The sequence below is a fragment of the Phacochoerus africanus genome, chromosome 5, assembly GCF_016906955.1.
Source record: "Phacochoerus africanus isolate WHEZ1 chromosome 5, ROS_Pafr_v1, whole genome shotgun sequence".
Taxonomy (NCBI): Eukaryota; Metazoa; Chordata; class Mammalia; order Artiodactyla; family Suidae; genus Phacochoerus; species Phacochoerus africanus.
In genome coordinates, this window is record NC_062548.1 from 63490049 (window position 1) to 63508810 (window position 18762).

Sequence of the window (18762 nt, forward strand, 5' to 3'; positions counted from 1 at the left end):
GCTAAGGCCACCCCATCAGTCTTGAGTGTGCCCAAACCTGACTGCGTCCAGCTCGGCTCTTTTAACACTTCCTGTTCCACTTTCTGGGTAGAACACAAGTCACGGGGTCCCTATCTTTGTCACACATTTACACACCCCCTTGGTCAACTCCCACAATGGCAACTCTTTGTCATACCAGTAAGGGCTCAAGGCCGACAGAAACTACCTGAATCCCTGTGTGACCTGGAGGGACTCACTCGGCCAGCCTGAGTCCTGCCCTGAGTGAGCCTCCGCCAGAGAGGGCGCCCCCAGACTCAGCGAAACTGGCCACCAAGGTCATGAGCCAACGTCCAATTCCCTGCCCTTTCGATAGCAGCGTCCACCCCTCATCAGTAGTGAGCTGGTCATTACGGCTGTGCTGCCCACTGGGGCCTGACCTGGCAGCTGCAGAGGACAGTTTCTTTCTCCTGAAGCACCAGCCATGCCTCTTGTCTCAGACTTTTATCTTTGTTTCCTGTAAACCCTCTTCTGACTAATGTAGCCGTGTTCTCATACAAGTTTTCTGGAAGAAAGTGTTGGGAGGGGGCAGGTGGTAGGTGGCCTTGGAGGGTCCCAGGCCTGCCCATGCCGTGCTTAACCTGGGTCAAGAGCCGGGCAGGAAGTTCTTAAGAGCATTGCTCAGGAGCAGAGGAGGGCTGAGAGGCCTGGGGTAGAGAAGGGAGGGGGACCGCTCTAGCCACCCTGGTCCTGCCTCGGTTTCACCTCCACGATCCAGAGAATCATGGGACTCCAGATGTGAAGGCTTAAGAGGCACCTGGCTGCTGGGAGCCAGGAGCCCAGGCCCACAGGAGTAGGGTGGGGGTAGGGGACAAAGGGAGCAGGAAAGGACATCCTTCCGGAGACCGTGGGCAGTAGGAGGAGTGGGGGTGGCACCCAGGAGTGTCACTCCTGGGAAGAGGCAGGGATCAAAGCACCTGGAGGGCCCTCCAGGACAAAGGCAAACACTGAAGTCACTGCTGCACCCACAGAGCCCTGCCCCCACAAACCCAGCCCCCAGCTATAAGGTCCCCAGCCCAAGCAGGGTGTCCAGGCTGTGGAGGAGTCATGGCCAAGTCACATCTGCTGCCGTGGCTGCTGCTGCTGCCCACTCTGTGTGGTCCAGGCACTGGTGAGTTGCCCCAGCCTCTCTCCTCGCTCCCCTCCCACCTGGGGCCAGGTATGGAGAGAGCATCACATTATCCTTTGTATGTACATTGTCCTTTTATGGCCGCTCCCTTGACATGTGGTAGTTCCCCAGCCAGGGGTTGAATCTGAGCCTCAGCTTGGACCTACGCTGCAGCTGCAACAACACCAGATCTTTAACTCACTGTGCCAGGCTGGGGATCAAACCTGCACCTCCACAGTGAGTGACATGAGTCACTGCAGTCAGATTCTTCTATTTTTTAACGGCCACACCTGTGGCATATGGAGGTTCCCAGGCTAAGGGTCCAATTGGAACTGTAGCTGGGGCCTACACCACAGCCACAGCAATACCAGATCCAAGCCTCATCTTTGACCGCCGGCTACAGCTCACAGCAACACGGGATCCTTAACCCACTGAGCAAGGCCAGGAATCACACCTGCATCCTCACAGACACTATGTCCAGTTCTTAACCAACTGCACTACAGCAGGAACTCCCCATCTTCTCATTTTAAATTTGAAGGAGCTTTGATTCAGGGAGACTCTGGGGCTTGTCCAAGGTCACATAGCTGGTGGGGCACGAGATGGGGTAGAACCCAGAGCTGTCTAACTCGAGCATGGTTTTTTTTTTTTTGGTTTTGGTTTTTTTTTTTTTTTTGCTTCTGTTTTTTTGTCTTTTATTAAGGCTGCACCTGCAGCATATGGAGGTTCCCAGGCTAGGGGTTGAATCACAGTTGTAGCCACTGGCCTAAGCCACAGCCACAGCAATGCCAGATCTGAGCCATGTCTGTGACTTCCACCACAGCTCACGGCAATGCTGGATCCTTAACCCACTGAGCGAGGCCAGGGATTGAACCTGCGTCCTCATGGATGCTAATCATATTCGTTTCCACTGAGCCACAACAGGAACTCCTCCCAGCATGTTTTAATAGCCATGAGCCACAGAAAAATTGGTCGTAGAGGTGGGGTGAGTTCAGGGTGTCAGGTGCGGCTTGAATCCCAAGGTTGCTCTGGCCCCAACCAACAGCCATCGGGACCACGTCATCCCCGGTCTGTGACCAGGGCCCTGAGTTCTGGTGCCAAAGCCTGGAGCAAGCATTGCAGTGCCAAGCCCTTGGGCACTGCCTACACGAAGTCTGGGGCCACGCCCCAACCGTGAGTACCACCCAAGAATGAACCAGGACAAAGGTCTGGAGTAGAGGGTCCTGGGTGGGCTCTGGCTGGGCCTGAGGGATTGCAGGTGGGCTGGACTGGGGGAGGTGGAACAGGACAGAATGTGAGGGGTGGGGTGGGGCAGGGTGGGATGGGATCATGGGCCATTGCCTGTGTCTTGGAATGCCCTGTCAGCCTCCGCCTGGCTGAGAGTGTCCCTGACTCACCTGCCTCACCTTGGGGTCCCTCCCCAGGATGACCTGTGCCAGGAATGTGAGGACATCGCTGGCATCCTCACCAAGATGGCCAAGGAGGCCATTTTCCAGGTGATGAGGCCCAGACCCTGGATGAAGTTTGGGGGTTAAGAGATGGGAGAAGATGGGAGTTCCTGTTGTGGCTCACTGGGGTACAAACCTGACTAGTGTTCATGAGGACGTGGGTTCAATGCTTGCTTAGTGGGCTAAGGATCTGGCGTTGCTGTGGCTGTGGTCTAGGTTGGCAGGTGCAGCACCGATTGGACTGCTAGCCTGAGAACCTCCACATGTCACAGGGGCAACCCTAAAAAGCAAAAAAAAAAAAAAATTGGGAGAAGAGGTTAGCCCCTTAAAGGAGCCTTCTCCAGGCCGGGGGGGATGCCTGGGTTTGCTGGGGACTCCAGGAGCCTCCTGGCCAGGTAAGGGTCAGGAAGTGAGCTCGGCAGCATAATCAGAGACAGTGTTTCTTGAAGGGAGCAGCCTTGCCACGTGGCTCCTTTGCACCCTCCCAACTCAAGGCTGAGGGCAAAGGTGGGCAGTTGGCTGGGCAGTGGCCCCGTATCCAGGTACTCAGGCAGAGCCAGGCTGACGGTCGCCCCTCCCGCCTATCTCCCAGGACACGATGCGGAAGTTCCTGGAGAAAGAGTGTGACATCCTCCCCATGAAGCTGCTGGTGCCCCAGTGTCACCACCTGCTGGACACCTACTTTCCGCTGGTTGTTGATCACTTCCAGAGCCAGATGGTGAGGTCTGCCCCCCTGGCTGCCTCTTTGCCTCCTGCACAGCCCCCAGCCATCCTCACCCAGAGTTACACTCACACTGGGCTCTCCAGCCCACCCCAAATGCGTGTAAACATAGGCACACATGCACACACACACCCTGCTCACAACTGCTCCAGGAAACTCGGTGACCCTCAGCCAGGTGTCCAGATCACAGCCCTACCCATTGGCTGTGCATAGTGGGCCTACACACTTACAAAACACACACATTTTCACACCCCTCATGCAAACCTACACTGGGTCGCACACTCATGCTACACACTCAGTCTCACGTAAAACCCACACTGTCTACACACTCACAAGTACAAACACACTCTCACACACTTAGACTCATCCCCACAAACATCTGTGCTCACACACGGTCCCAGACCCCTGCCCCAAAGTCCTCACCTGGCCCCATCTCTGCCTTTGGTCACTCCCACCAGCTTACGGCCCCCAAACAGTCTGTCCCCTACTCCAGACCAAAGATAGTGGCCTAGGCCCTGAATCGTTGAGCCAGATTGAGCAGGAGTGGGGGTCCCTCCCCCACCCTGACCACCCCCTGGCCCCACCTTTTGCCCTAGAACCTGAAGGCCATCTGCAAGCACTTGGGCCTGTGCAAACTTGAGCATCCAGAGCCAGGCCAGGGACCAGAGCTGACAGGCTCTCTGCTGGACAAGCTGGCCCTCCCCCTGCTGCCCTCAGGCCTCCAGGCAAGGCCTGGGCCTCAGACACAGGTGAGAAAGGCCCCACACACACCGGAGAGGTTGGGCAGGGGTTGGGGGGAGCTGGAGAGCTAGGGCCACAGCCCAGGCCCTTGAGCACTGGTCCCTGGGAGAGGCAGGGTTGGGAAGGGACCAGCAGCTCCAGGCAGCCTCTGAGGCTGGAGCAGGAGGCAGGAGATGGAGACAGGCGAGGCAGAGCCCAGAGGAGTCTTCCCTGGTCCAGCTTCCCTCCAGCGTGATTCTCTCCCCCAGGATCTCTCCAAGCAGAAGTTCCCCATTCCTCTTCCCTTCTGCTGGCTCTGCAGGACTCTGATCAAGCGGATCCAAGCTGTGATTCCCAAGGTGAGAGGTCTAGGGCCTCATCAGGTGCCCCTCCCTCTGTCGACTTGGAAAAAAAAACACACAACCTGAAAGTTGAAAGTTAAGTTTTATTTAGGGCAAAATTGGGACTTAAGCTCAGGAGACAGCATCTCGGGAGTCATGAGAAACCACTCCAAGGAGGTGAGGGGGGAGCCAGGATATATAGGAATTTTTGCAACAAAGGGCAGGTAGCAGGAACAAAGGAGGTCTGGACTCAATGAAGTCATTCCTTTGATACGCTTCTCTGCCATGGGGCTGGACTCCTGTGTTTTCCTAGCTCTCTTGGCGGGGGCTGCATTTGCAGATGGCTGTGACATTCTCTGTTTTGTCCACTTAACTACAGCCCTGGTTGGGTGGTATTTCAGATAGCTGTGAAATACCCCCAAAGAGACAGGGAAGTAACATCAGCGTATATGATAAAGGCGATGGGGGAGGTGCATGCCGCCATGCACACATTTTATAAAAGCGTGTTGCTAGTCTCTTGAAGGTTCCTACTAGTCACAAGGAGCTGACATCACCATGAAGGGTTTTAGTGTTTTTCTAGATATAAGGAAATGCAAGCATTCGGCACCTAAAATCTTCTCCTAAAAAATATCTATCCAGAGACTTTTTCTCCCAGTTTTCCCAGAGCACAGAGTGCTTCGTGCCTGATTTCTATCCTGAGCTCAGCTCAGGGGGAGCTGCACGTCAGCAGCTGCAGTGGCTCATGATTTAATCCATGTAGAGGCAGATGGCTGGGGACAACAAGTGCCCGATTCCAGGTCACACCTCCAGGGCACCACCGCCCCCACCTCCTCACAGCCCAGTCAGGGGCCAGCTGGCTGCCAGGAATTAGGAGGGGGGCCACTTCTCCACTGCTCCCCTACCCCCCTGCAAGGGACCCGGCACTTAGGCTAGGTGGCCTGGTTGCTGCCAGGCCTAGAGCTTATTCAATCATTGGGAAGCCCCTACCGTGTGGCAGGCATTACGCCAGGTATCAAAGTGCAGAAAAGATTCTTCTAAGTCGTGGAGTTCCCATTGTGGCACAGTGGAAACGATTCCAACTAGTATCCATGAGGATGTGAGTTCGATCCCTGGCCCCACGCAGTGGGTTAAGGATCCAGCATTGCCGTGAGCTGTGGTGTAGGTTGTAGACATGGCTTAGATCTGGTGTTGCTGTGGCTCTGGTGTAGGCCGGCAGCTGTAGCTTCGATTAGACCTCCAGCCTGGGAACCTCCATATGCCGCAGTGTGGCCCTAAAAAAAGCAAAAAAAAGAAAGAAAAGAAATACACTTAAACTTTGAAAAGATATCTCTAACTCCAGGTAGAGACACTGCATTCAGGGAGATGAATTAGGAGAAATGATGACTAGGTGGTGGCAGTAAAAAGAAATGGACAGATTCAAGATATTTAAATTTTATTTTATTATTATTTTTTTTTTGTCTTTTTGCTATTTCTTGGGCCCGCTCCCACAGCATATGGAGGTTCCCAGGCTAGGGGTCCAATCGGAGCTGTAGTCTCCGGCCTACGCCAGAGCCACAGCAACGCAGAATCCGAGCCGCATCTGCAACCTACACCACAGCTCATGGCAACGCCGGATCATTAACCCACTGAGCAAGGCCAGGGATCGAACCCGCAACCTCATGGTTCCTAGTCGGATTCGTTAACCACTGCGCCACAATGGGAACTCCTAAATTTTAGATGGTAAAATTCAAGGACATGCCGACCGATGTGCTGAGACATGTGGAGTTTAGGAAGGAGGAGGCGTGAAAGAGGATATTGCTTTCTGAGTTGTGCAGGGCGGCAACGCGCACCACCATAGGGAGGAAGGAAACCGTATTTGGTTTTAGACATCTGGAGTTTGCAGACGTTTCCATCCAAGGGAACTAGAGGAGGCAGTAAGGGTACATGGGTCTGGAACTTTGAGGAGCCTGGGCCAAAGCTATACATTTCAGATCCATTAGATTGTGATGATTATTGAGATTGTCTAGAGCAGAGGGTAGAAGATGAGAAAGCCAGAGGTTGTGTTCAGAATGGGGAGTGGGGGGCGCAGGGGAGATAGGGGATGGGGAGACTCCTGGCTTCCCCCAGGGTCTCCTGAAACCGGGGACTTGGGGACTGGTTGGCCTCAGGAGCCACAGACAAGAGCTCCTCCACCTGCGGAGAAGCGCAGGTCGGGAGGGAGGAGACTCAGACCCGGCTCTCGTGGGAAACACTGGATTTTCAGCAACTCCAGAGTCTTTGAGGTCAGACGTGGGTCAGTGGCCTGGTTCCTGCACCAGCTCCGTGACTCTGAGCAAGTCCCCTGGACTCGCTGATGCTTCGTGTCCTCGTCTGTAAACAGCACAATAAATCCCCAAGGGAACCAAGGAAGGTCTAACGAAGTACCCAGCTGGTGCTGGGCACAGAGTAGATCTTTCAGGGAAGGTCCCACCCTGCCCTCTCTTGGCCCCCTGCCCCAGGGTGTGCTGGGCAAGGCCGTGGCCCAGGTGTGCCACGTGGTACCCCTGGTGGTGGGCGGCATCTGCCAGTGCCTGGCTGAGCGCTACATTGTCATCCTGCTGAACATGCTGCTGGACCGCACGCTGCCCCAGCTGGTCTGTGGCCTCGTCCTCCGATGCTCCAGTGAGGACAGCGTGGGCTCAGGTGAGCCTGCTGCTCCAACCCCTGCCCATCGCCCCCTCCCACCTCCACCCCTGCCCTGCACCGCCCTCTCACTCTCCAGTCCCTGTGCCCTGCTCCAGCAAGGACAGGAACTGAATATCCTGCTGGGGGGCCTTGACCTTTTTTTCCTCTCCAGCCCTCACTGGTCTGGGGTCCCTGCCAGGAGAATGGCTACCGCAGGACTCTGAGTGCCAGCTCTGCATGTTTGTGACCACCCAGGCAGAGAACAGCAGCGAGCAGGCCGTGCCACAGGCAATGCGCCAGGCCTGCCTGGGCTCCTGGCTGGACAAGCAAAAGGTGAGGGGCGGGCAGGAGGCGGAGGCGGCGGGGGGGTTAGGACCCAGAGGCTGCCCGCAGTAGAGAGTTGAGCCCAGGAAAGACTCCCCAGCTCTGGTTGTTGGGTGAGAACACTGAACCCTAAGCACTTGATGTAGGTCCCCAGAACTTTGTCCCTTTGGAGAGAGAATTCAGGAAAGAGACTGAGGGTAGTGAGGCAAGAAAGTGTTTATTTAAAGAGAGAAGAGAAAGAAGACAGGTGTGGAGAAACCACAGGCAAGTTTTATTAAAAGAGAAGAGAGGAGTTCCCCTTGTGGTGCAGCAGAAACAGATCCGACTAGAATCCATGAGGATAAATGTTCGATCCCTGGCCTCGCTCAGTGGGTTGGGGATCCAACGTTGCCGTGAGCTGTGATATCAGTCTCAGATGCAGCTCAGCTTTTGCATTGCTGTGGCTGTGGTGCAGGCTGGCAGCTATAACTCTGATTCGACCCCTAGCCCGGGAACCTCCATATGCTGCAGGTGCGGCCCTGAAAAGCAAAAAAGAGAGAGAGAGAAGGTAGGTGCAGAGAAAGCACAGGCACAGGCAGGTCTGGAGGCAGGGTTGGGGAGGGAGAGAGAAAGAGCAAGAGAAGAAGCGAGCAACATCTACTTTGGAGGTCCCTTAAATCGCTTGTGTGGGGATGGTCCTTCTGGGCTTCCTCTGGCCAATCATCTTGCTTCGTCTGCCTTTGGCCTGATCAGGGCCCTCCCCTGTGTGCGTGTGCATCCTTCAGCCAGGATGGATTCTAGCACAAGGGTCTCTGGGAAGGTGACAGGATGTACTATGGTTTGCTACTCCCCTCCCTTCTCTCAACCCTGAAGAAACTTTCTGGGAGGGTGTCGTTCTGGAAGTCTCCTTAACCTCAAGAACAAGAAATAGGTTGTCTCCATTTTATCCAATCAGGAGGCAGCTTTTATCTTGCAGTTACCTGTCCACAGGGAACACATTACCGTTGCTCAGCCTGGGACCCATCTATCTTCTGCTTCCCAGCCAGAGACACTCAGAGTGGGCCAGACCTCCACCCTTTAGGGGCTCAGACAGGCAGGTGGAATGTGGGCTGAGCAATGGTGGGACTCTAACCTGCTAAGATCAGGAGCTTCTGGACAAAGGGCATGGGATCTGGAGGGCAAGCAGAGCCAGGTGTGAGGCCCAGTTATCTACCAGGAGATGAGCAATGCCAGGGCCAGCAGGAGCAGGGGATGGCCTGGCTTCTCTCCAGGGTCCCAGTCCTCTCCCAGCCCCAACCCTCCTCCCAGTGTGACTCAGTGGGGACCAACCCATGGGCAGGAGGAGAGGGCTGGGCCTCACGTCCTGGAGTCTCTGTACTCATGGGGTGACGAGGCTTCCCAGGAGGCCCCTTCCAGCAGAATGCTCCCTTGCTCCCCCCATCAGGTCTCCAAGACCAGGAGCCTTAGGATGCCCTCTAGAACTGAGATGAAGGAATTCCTTGGTGTTGCAGCAGGTTAAGGATGCAGTGTTATCACTGTTCTGGCTCAGGTCGCTGCTGTGGCTTGGGTTCTATCCCTGGCCAGGGAACTTCCTCACGCCACGGGTGCACCCAAAAAATAAATAATAAAAAATTTTAAAAAATGGAGTTCCCATCGTGGCAGCAGAAATGAATCTGACTAGTATCCATGAGGATGTTTGATCCCTGGCCTCACTCAGTAGGTTAAGGATCCAACATTGCCATGAGCTGTGATGTAGGTCACAGGTTCAGCTTGGATCCAGCATTGCTGTGGCTGTGGTGTAGGCCAGCAGCTGTAGCTCCAATTCCACCCCTAGCTTGGGAACCTCCATATGCCCCAGGTGCGGCCCTAAAAAAAAGAACTGAAAAGAGCTCCCACTGTGACTCAGTGGTATCAGTGGTATCTCTGAATCCCCAGCCCGGCACAGTGGGTTAAGGATCCAGCATTGCCACAGCTGCGGCAAAGGTCGAAACTGCGATTTGGATGTGATCTCTGACCCTGGAATGCGATATGCTATGGGGTTACTAAAAAAGAACTGAATTTAAGGGGGGTGGAAGGAAGTTCCCATTGTGGCTCAGCAGTAACAAACCCAACTAGTATCCATGAGGATGCGTGTTTGATCCCTGACCTTGCTCAGAGGGTTAAGGATCCAGAGTTGCCCTTAGCTATGATGTAGGTCAGAGACACAGCTCAGCTCGGATCCAGCATTGCTGTTGCTGTGGCTGTGGTGTAGGCCGGCAGCTGCAGCTCCAATTCCATCCCTAGCCTGGGAATTTCCACATGCCAAGCATGCGGCCCTAAAACCAATAAAGGGGGGGCGGGGAGGGAAGAAGGTGGGAGAAAGGGACTAAGATTCTGCCCCTATGCCTGCTCTTCCAATATCTCTGGCTTTGTCAGTAGAAACCCCTATTTCCACCCATACTGGCTCATTCAGGGTCTTACAGCCAAAGCAGCTCAGTGGGGCTGAGGGCTGGACCTACACCCAGGCAGGGGTTGGGGAAGACAGAGGAGCCCTGGAGTGACCCAGACAAGTGGGGAGGCCCAGCCAGCAAAGCAGGAGAGCCCAGCCCTGGCCTGGGTCCACCCCACCCGGTGTCTGTCCCCTCCTCAGTGTGAGCAGTTCGTGGAGCAGCATTCACCCCAGCTGCAGTCCTTCGTGTCCAGGGGCTGGGATGCCCACACCGCTTGCCAGGTATGCCCACTCCTCCCAGCTGGTCCCAGGACCAGCTCCCATGGCCCCCACCCATAGTCCTCAGAGGCCCTGCCCACCCCACCCCACCCCATCCCCAGGCACAAGGCAGCCCCAAGAGCACAAGCCCGGGACTGGGAAGTGCCCTCCCATGTTTAATATAGAAAAGGCAGTCTCAGAGCAGTTAAGAAGGGAGCAGAGGAGTTCCCAATGTGGTTCCGCAGTAATGAACCCAACTAGTATCCATGAGGATGCAGGTTCGATCCCTGGCCTTGCTCAGTGCATTAAGGATCCAGCATTGACATGAACTGCAGTGTAGGTCACAAATACAGCTCAGACCCAGTGTTGCTGTGACTGTGGCGTAGGCCAGCGGCTGCAGCTCTGAGTCCACCCCTAGCCTGGGAACCTCCATGTGCTGTAGGTGCGGGCCTAAAAAAAAGAACAAAAAATTTTAAAAAATAAAATAAAAAGGGAGGGGGCAGAGATGAAACCCACCAGGTTGCTGACAAAATCTCTGCCATCAGACGAGTGGTGGTGGTAGCTGGTATGTCCAGGGCTGGATTTTGGCAAGAGGAACAGAATAGAAAAGGAAATGATACGGGTGTGTGTTTCTGCTCTTGTTGAAACACTTTTTGTCCTTCTGGTCTCCCTTTTCTGTGAACTTTGCTCCAAACTCCTTCCCACCACCCCACACCACTCTCAGAATTTTCTCCCCCTCCTCTGTCCTGCCTGGCACCTTTTTTGAGGGTGTGGCCCTAAAAAGACAAAAAGGAAAAAACCAGGAAAGAACGAAAAGGAGGGTGGGGGGGGCAATCTAAGGAGTGGGGGTTGCTGCACATTATGGGATGGGGTGTTCACTGAGCCATGCAGCCGGTGAGGGGTACACAGGGGGTGTCCCAGGGCAAGCCTCCCACTTCCTCCAGCTCTAAACCCAGAAGCCTGTGACTTGGGGGAGGCACCAAGGGATCTACAAGAGCTACCAAGTAGCAGGTGGGGTGAGAGCTGCCCCTTCCAAGAGGAGCCTCTCTGACCCCCTCGGAGCTGGGTCTGGGAGATGCGAGGCCCCAGGCTCTAACACTGTCCCCGTGGCAGGCCCTGGGGACGTGTATGACCCCATTCAGTCCTCTCCAGTGTGTCCACAGCCCCCACGTCTGATGACCACTCAAAGCCATGCCAGGTGAGTCCAGGCCCCTAATGGGGTGGGGTCCCTGTTCCCATTGGCTGGAGGCGGGGGAGTCCCCCAGACCCCAAGCAGGAAGAGGCGGCCACTGCTGCTGGCTGCTCCATTCTCCTCCTCACAGGCCAGACCCCCGGCTCCTGAGGACCCCAGCAGCACCATCACCAGAGTGACTCTCTCGGACCCATCCACCCCACTTGCCCAGAATCCCGTGCCCTGACCCAGGCCTCAGGGGAGCTGCCATCTGGCTGAGACTTCCCTTTCACAGCCCTCCTTGGGACTTGCTGAGCTTCTACATTTGATGTATTCAGACCAACCTAACCTTGCCTGAGGAAATCAGACTTTGCTGCCAAAGGATGACAATCCCTCAGATGCCAGGAATTCCTCCATCACCTGCTGCCTCCCTCCTGAGACACGTCCCTCTCTCTCCCCATCTTCGCACCTTGGGACAGGGTGGTTCAGATGCAGCCTCCGTGCACCTCGGGGCAAGGAAGTGCATCTGAGAACAAGCTTGGTCGACCTCACAGTTCTGCCCAGAGTGGGACCCCAACAAAAAGGCCATGTATTCATTTCTTCATTCTTGTTTTAAAAATGCAGTGAGTGCCTGCGGCCAGACCACATTCTAGGGGCCAGGGCTAGAGTTGTGAACAAAATGGTACGCCCCGGCCCTCCTGGGCTCACACCCCAGGGCCCGCCTCTTCCACTGGGGCTGCAGGGGTAGGGAGGGTAAGTGTGGGAGCCCAGCCTGCTCCTGAAACCTCTAGAATCACAAGCCCCCATGGGAGGCCATGAGGGAGGAAGTGTCTGCTGCAGCTCGGACCTTCCCTGCAAGGGCCAGCTGGACATCATCCCTCCCCACTGATGCCAGCCGGTGGGGCCTGGGGGTCAGGGAGCTGGGCCTTCCATCCCTGGCGAAACAGGAAAAGCAGTGGATGGCATAGGAGCCCCGGGCTCTGGCCCCGACTCTGCTGTCAACTGGCCATGGGTCCCCAGCCAAGTAAGACACACGGCCCCTCAGTGGCCCTCACTGGCCCTGGTGACAAAGGGGGAGCCTGGTGAGGTGGTCTTGGGGACTCTGCCACTCCTCCTGACTAGGCCCCTCCTCTAGCTCCAGCCCCTGCCCACAGCCACACCCAGAAGACTTCGCTCCCACACCTGCCTCCCCTACCACCTTTTCCTCGATAGGCCCTGAGGCCTGTGCTCTCAGTGCTGGGTCGGCCAGTCCATCCTAACTCTAACCACAGCCCGAAACCAGAGCCACTTCCCTCCTCTCTGAGTGTGAGGCATGGCCAAGGTTGCATCTTTTGGAGGAGGTCTGCAGAAGGGGCCCTGGGCCGCCTTCACCTCCAACCTGAGCCAGCACAGCTCCCACAGCGCCCCCAGAGCTGGGCCAAGGGGACCTCTTCATCACAGTAGTTGTGGTGGGCTTCCAGCCCCTCCCCAAGTCCTGGTCCAAGAGGAGAGTGAGGGAGGAGCTGGGCCCTGCCCGACTCTGATCTCCATATGCACAAGATACTATACAGTTATTCTGCTAATACTTTTCCAAAATTCAAAATTCAGAAGAATAAAAAATGGAAACATCAATCCCAGAAAAAATAGACCTGTGAAATCATTAAACTCCTTTTTAAAAGCAGGACATCCCTGGAGTTCCCATTGTGGCACGGTGGGTTAAATATCCGACTGCAGCAGCTCAGGTCGCTGAAAAGGCATGGTTTTGATCCCCAGCCCCGGAACTTCCATATGCAGTGGATGTGGCCACTAAAAAAAGTTTAAAAAAAAAAAAATCAAGGGAGTTTCCATCGTGGCACAGCGGAAATGAATCCAACTAAGAACCATGAAGTTGCAGGTTTGACTCCTGGCCTTGCTCAGTGGGTTAAGGATGCCGCGTTGCCATGCACTGTGGTGTAGGTCAGAGACGCTGCTCGGATCTGATGTTGCTGTGGCTGTGGTGTAGGCCAGCAGCTGTAGCTCTGATTAGACCCCCTAGCCCGGGAACCTCTATATGCCGTGGACACGGCCCTAAAAAAAGCTAAAAAAAAAAAAAAATCAGGAACGCCCTGGCGTGGTCAAGCGTGGTGGAAACTGATTGGGCACGTTCACGTTTGAAGTGTTCTTCCGCCGAGGAGCGGTTGCTTTTTGTTACTGTGTGAAAAGGAGTTTTTATAAGGTTGAACCCTCAACTTTTGTTTGAAATGCCAGGGTGATTCCTGCTGTGATTTGTCTCCTCAAAGCTCTGCAGGGGACGGGCCTGCTGAGAATCTGTCCCCATGTAACTCAGCACCGGTAAGAAGGCTAACAGAGAGCTAGCTGTGTTGTGGCTCAGCAGCAACGAACCCGACTAGTACCCATGAGGAGGTGGATTCGATCCCTGACCTCGGTCAGTGGGTTAAGGATCCCGCGATGCCATGAACTATGGTATAGTTCACAGAGGCGACTTGGATCCCGCATTGCTGTGGCTGTGGTGTACACTGGCAGCTGCAGCTTCAATTAAACCCCTAGCCTGAGAACTTTCATATGCCACAGGTGCAGCCCTAAAAAGCAAAAAAAAAAAAAAAAAAAAACAACCTTAAAAATAATTTTTCCTATAAAATAAACAAGGACCTACTGCATAGCACAGGGAATCATATTCAGTATCTTGTAATAATCTATATGGAAAAGAATATGAAGAATATACATCTATAACTGAATCACTTTGCTGTAAATCTGAAACTAACACGACCCTGTAAATCAACTATACTCCAATAAAACCAACACACAAACAAACATGGGAATGTAAAAAATTTTTTAAAAGTTTAAATAACCTATCCATATCAATCAATAAATAAAGATACCTATCACTGCAAATTGGCGCATGCTTTTTTTCTTGGTCAAAACTCTCTACTTTTTTAAACTTTCATCAACAATGTTGTGAAGAATAAAAACCTGGCACTTATATATCTTTGTTTATTAGTCTGAGCATTTCCTTAGAATAAATTCCAAGACATGAAATTTTGGGCACAAAAACCATGTACGATCTTTAATTTTAATGTAGTCTATATTATCACACTGGCCCTCTAACCAGCCTTACCAATTTCTATCCCAATAGTAAACAAGTCCCTCTCATTCTCACCAGCCTTGGATGTTAGCAAGCTTTCAAATCTTTGCTTAAGTATAAAATGACCTCTGTTTATTCTAATTTGCATTTCTTTAGTTCCTAAGTAAATTTTTTTCTTTTCTTTTCTTTTCTTTTTTTTCTGCACCACAGGCATATGGCATATGGAAAGTTCAGAGCCAGGGGTTGAACCCAAACTGCAATCTACACCACAGCTGTGGCAATGCCAGATCCTTAACCAGCTGCGCCACAGCAGGAGTTCCCTAAGTAAACTTTTTAAATGCCTATTTGGGTTTTTTGCCTGATTTTCCACTGGGGTATTCTTTTTATTGTCTTGCCAGTAAAAATACATCAGATATTTTTTATTTTTTATTTACTATCCTGTATGTTGCAATTTTTCCCTTAGCATAGGTCTTTCAAATTTAGGATGTTTCCCATATATCTTTTCCTTTGTGATGTCCAGCTAAGAAAGCATGTTTCACTTCTTTCCCATCTGTTATTCAGACAAGCCAGAGCCCGAGGTCTCCAAAAGAGGATGCATATGCTGAAATCACAGCTGTAAAGACATGTGGGCCAGGCCCCTGGCCCAAACAGAAGCATCAGAAGCAAGCCACATGTCACCACAAAGGACCTTAAGCTACTGCACACAGGACATGACAGCCAGCTCTGAGCAGCAGTCCCCAACCTTTGAGGCAACTGTATCTACTGTCAACACCTTGGGAGGGTATAAAGAGACAAAGTCATCTGTGCAAATGTAGGATGTAGAGAACACAGACTCTGCACTATGCCATTTGCTTAACAAACATTACTAGTGGTTGACTCCTGTTAAGCATTTCCCAGAGTTCCCATTATGGCTCATCAGTAACAAACCCGACTAGTATCCATGAGGATGTGGGTTCAATCCCTGGCCTTGCTCAGTGGGTTAAGGATCCGGCATTGTCGAGAGCTGTGGTGTAGGTCACAAACTCGACTTGGATCCTTCGTTGCTGTGGCAGTGGCTTAGGCCGGTAGCTGTAGCTCCGATTCAATCCCTAGCCTGGGAACTTTCATATGCTCTTTGTGCAGTCCTAAAAAGCAGGGAAAAAAAAAAAAAAAAAAAAAAAAGCACTTCCTAGGGCTGGGCACAAAAGAAACAGTTTCTGTCTGAAATTTTGGGACTTTAGAGTTAAGAAGATAGACTTTAATCACAAGACTCCTTTACCTACTCTGTCAGGCCTAGAATTGAACCTGCCTCCTAGCACTGCAGAGATGCTGCGAATCCCATTGTGCCACAGCAGGAACTCCAAATTTGTGCCTTAAAAATTTCTCTGGCTCTGGGCATCTATCCAGAGAAAACCATGACTCAAAAAGATACATGTACTCCAATGTTTATTGCAGCACTATATGCAATAGCCAAGACATGGAAACAACCTAGACGTCCATGGACAGAGGAGTGGATCAAGAAGATGTGATACATATACACAATGGAATATTACTCAGCCATTAAAAGGAAAGAAATAACAGCCATTTGCAGCAACATGAATGGACCTAGAAATTATCATGCTAAGTGAAATCAATCAGACAGTGAGATACCAACATCATATCCTATCACTGACATGTGGAATCTAAAAAAAGGACACAATTGGAGTTCCCGTCGTGGCACAGTGGTTAGCAAATCCGACTAGGAACCATGAGGTTGCGGGTTCGGTCCCTGCCCTTGCTCAGTGGGTTAACAATCCGGCGTTGCCGTGAGCTGTGGTGTAGGTTGCAGACTCGGCTCAGATCCTGCGTTGCTGTGGCTCTGGTGTAGGCTGGTGGCTACAGCTCCGATTCGACCCCTAGCCTGGGAACCTCCATATGCCGCGGGAGCGGCCCAAGAAATAGCAAAAAGACAAATAAATAAATAAATAAATAAATAAATAATAAAAAAATAAATTAAAAAAGGACACAATGAACTTCTTTGCAGAACAGATACCGACTCACAGACTTTGAAAAACTTATGGTCTCCAAATGAGACAGGTTGGGGGTTTGGGATGGAAATGCTATAAAATTTGGTTGTGATGATCGTTGTACAACTGCTAAAAAAAAAATTTCTCTGGCTAAGTGTGAAAGAATTGGAGGAGATGACAAGAGAATGGGAGGGAAAATTGGCAGTAAGTTAGCCAAGAATAACAGGGTTGAAGGGCCTGTGCAGAGGTCAGATGGAGCCTGGAGAAGGACTTCAGACAACATAAACTTAATCAGATGCAGACTCTGATGGAAGCTGTTGTCCCAGACACAGCATCTTTTTTTTTTCCTTTTATTTTTTTATTTATTTTATTTTTTAATTTTTATTTATTTTTGTCTTTTTGCTATTTCTTGGGCTGCTCCCGCAGCATATGGAGGTTCCCAGGCTAGGGGTCTAATCGGAGCTGTAGCCACAGGCCTACGCCAGAGCCACAGCAACGCGGGATCCGAGCTGAGTCTGCAACCTACACCACAGCTCATGGCAACGCCGGATCATTAACCCACTGAGCAAGGGCAGGGGCCGAACCCGCAACCTCATGGTTCCTAGTCGGATTCGTTAACCACTGCGCCACGATGGGAACTCCTGTCTTTTATTTTTTTAGGGCCAAACCCACAGCATATGGAGGTTCCCAGGCCAGGGGTTGAATCAGAGCTACAGCTTCCGGCCTACTCCACTGCCACAGCAGTGAGGGATCCAAGCCGCATCTGTGACCTACACCACAGCTCACGGCAATGCTGGATACTTAACCCACTGAACGAGGCCAGGGATCGAACCCACATCCTCATGGATGCTAGTCAGGTTCATTAACCACTGAGCCATGACAGGAACTCCATCAGATGCAGTATCTTTACCGATACAGCACAGCCTCTTGCACTTGAAATGCTTCACCGGCTATGCCAATGTATAAAGCTCAGGAAGCATGGTTTGCTTTTACCTAGCAGGGTCAACAGTATACCTTCACATTTTTGCATGAGGACAATGTCAATTCTCCCACCTTCTACCATCACAGAGTCCACAGACATCTTGATCCTCTTGACATTTCATAAAACGTAACAGTGGGCAGCTGACATTGGATGTCATCGATGTTTGATACGCAGGAAGTTACCAAGTATTTTATTAAATGTCTTAGGAAGACCTATGGAAATAAGAAGGGGGGATTTAGCCCCAATATAATTCAAGGGCCTGCTACCTCAGTGAAGTTTCTGGGGTGTCAATGGTCGAAAGGACGTCAAAGTACCCTCTCCCATTTGCTATACCTCATGTCACCTACCCAACCCCAAACACACAGAGACAGTACAAGGTTTAGTAGGCTTCCTTGACTTTTGGAGACAACATATGTTGCACATTTGAGAATGCTGCTTTTACCCATCTAGAGAGTCACTCAGCTGTACAACTATTAGTTTCATAGAGATCAGAGTAAGAGAAGATTCTTTTTTTGTCTTTTGTCTTTTTAGGGCCACACCCGCAGCATACGGTGATTCCCAGGCTAGAGGCTGAATCGGAGTTGTAGCTGCTGAGTACACCATAGCCACAGCAATACAGGATCTGAGCCGTGTCTGCAACCTACACCACAGCTCATGGCAATACTGGATCCTTAACCCACCTGAGCAGGGCCAGGGATGGAATCCGCGTCCTCATAGATACTAGTCAGGTTCGTTGACCACCAAGCCACAACGGGAACTCTAGGAGAAGATTCTGCAGCAAGTTCAGACTGCTCTACTGCTTGGGCCTTATGATCCAGGAGAGCCAATGGTATTTTTTTTCCATTTTTTTAATTATAGTTGATTTACTGTTGTGCTTTTCTGCTGTATAGAAAAGTGACTTATTTATATACACATATACATTCTTCTTGTATATTCCTTTCCACTATGGTTTATCCCAGGAGACTGGATATAGTTCCCTGCACTGTATGGTAGGACCTCGTTGCTTATTCATTCTAAATATAATAGTTTCCATCTACTACCCCCAAACTCCCCATCCATCCCACTCCCTCCCCCCACCCCCTTGGCAATCACAGGTCTGTTCTCTATGTCTGTGAGTCTGTTTCTATTCTGTAGCTAGGTTTATTTTTGTCATATTTTTGATTCCACATGTGATATCATATGGTATATGTCTTTCTCTTTCTGACTTAACTTCACTTAATTTGATAATCTCGAGTTGAATCCATGTTGCTGCAAATTACATAATTTCATTCTTTTTTATGGCTGAGTAGTTTCCATTGTATATATGTACCACATCTTAATCCATTTATCTGTTGATGGACATTTAGGTTGTTTTCAAGTCTTGGCTATTGTCAATAGTGCTGCAATGAACATGGGGTTCATGCGTCCCTTTGAATCATTGCATCGTCTGGGTACATGCCCAGGAGTGGGATTACTGGATCATACGATGATAATTGTTTTTAGTTCTCTGAGGACCCTCCATACTGTTTTCTAAAATGGTTGCACTAATAAGCATTCCCAACAGTGTAAGAGGGTTCTCTT

General features: G+C 51.6%; 1 protein-coding gene across 4 annotated transcripts; it reads left to right on the forward strand.

The window, feature by feature from the left end:
• Positions 1 to 999: 999 nt before the first annotated feature.
• Positions 1000 to 12797, forward strand: SFTPB (surfactant protein B). Of its 4 annotated transcripts, none has more exons than XM_047781615.1 (11): positions 1000 to 1147; positions 2187 to 2314; positions 2566 to 2637; positions 3182 to 3307; positions 3907 to 4059; positions 4300 to 4389; positions 6849 to 7032; positions 7187 to 7347; positions 9947 to 10027; positions 11117 to 11201; positions 11326 to 12797. In XM_047781615.1, exons 1-10 carry the CDS (start codon positions 1084 to 1086, stop codon positions 11177 to 11179), a joined length of 1122 nt encoding a protein of 373 aa, XP_047637571.1. In that variant the 5' UTR covers positions 1000 to 1083; the 3' UTR covers positions 11180 to 11201; positions 11326 to 12797. The 4 variants fall into 4 exon arrangements, with proteins under 4 accessions (XP_047637571.1, XP_047637572.1, XP_047637573.1 ...); XM_047781616.1 differs by having other exon boundaries at positions 11513 to 12797; XM_047781617.1 differs by having other exon boundaries at positions 6918 to 7032.
• The last annotated feature ends 5965 nt before the right edge of the window (positions 12798 to 18762 follow it).

Excerpts from the sequence above, each read along its gene's own strand:
- SFTPB (XM_047781615.1), top strand. The coding sequence starts at position 1,084 with ATGGCCAAGTCACATCTGCTGCCGTGGCTGCTGCTGCTGCCCACTCTG. Across the intron at positions 1,148-2,186 it reads TCTGTGTGGTCCAGGCACTG|CCATCGGGACCACGTCATCC; the intron begins GTGAGTTGCCCC and ends CCCAACCAACAG. Across the intron at positions 4,390-6,848 it reads TCCAAGCTGTGATTCCCAAG|GGTGTGCTGGGCAAGGCCGT; the intron begins GTGAGAGGTCTA and ends CCCCTGCCCCAG.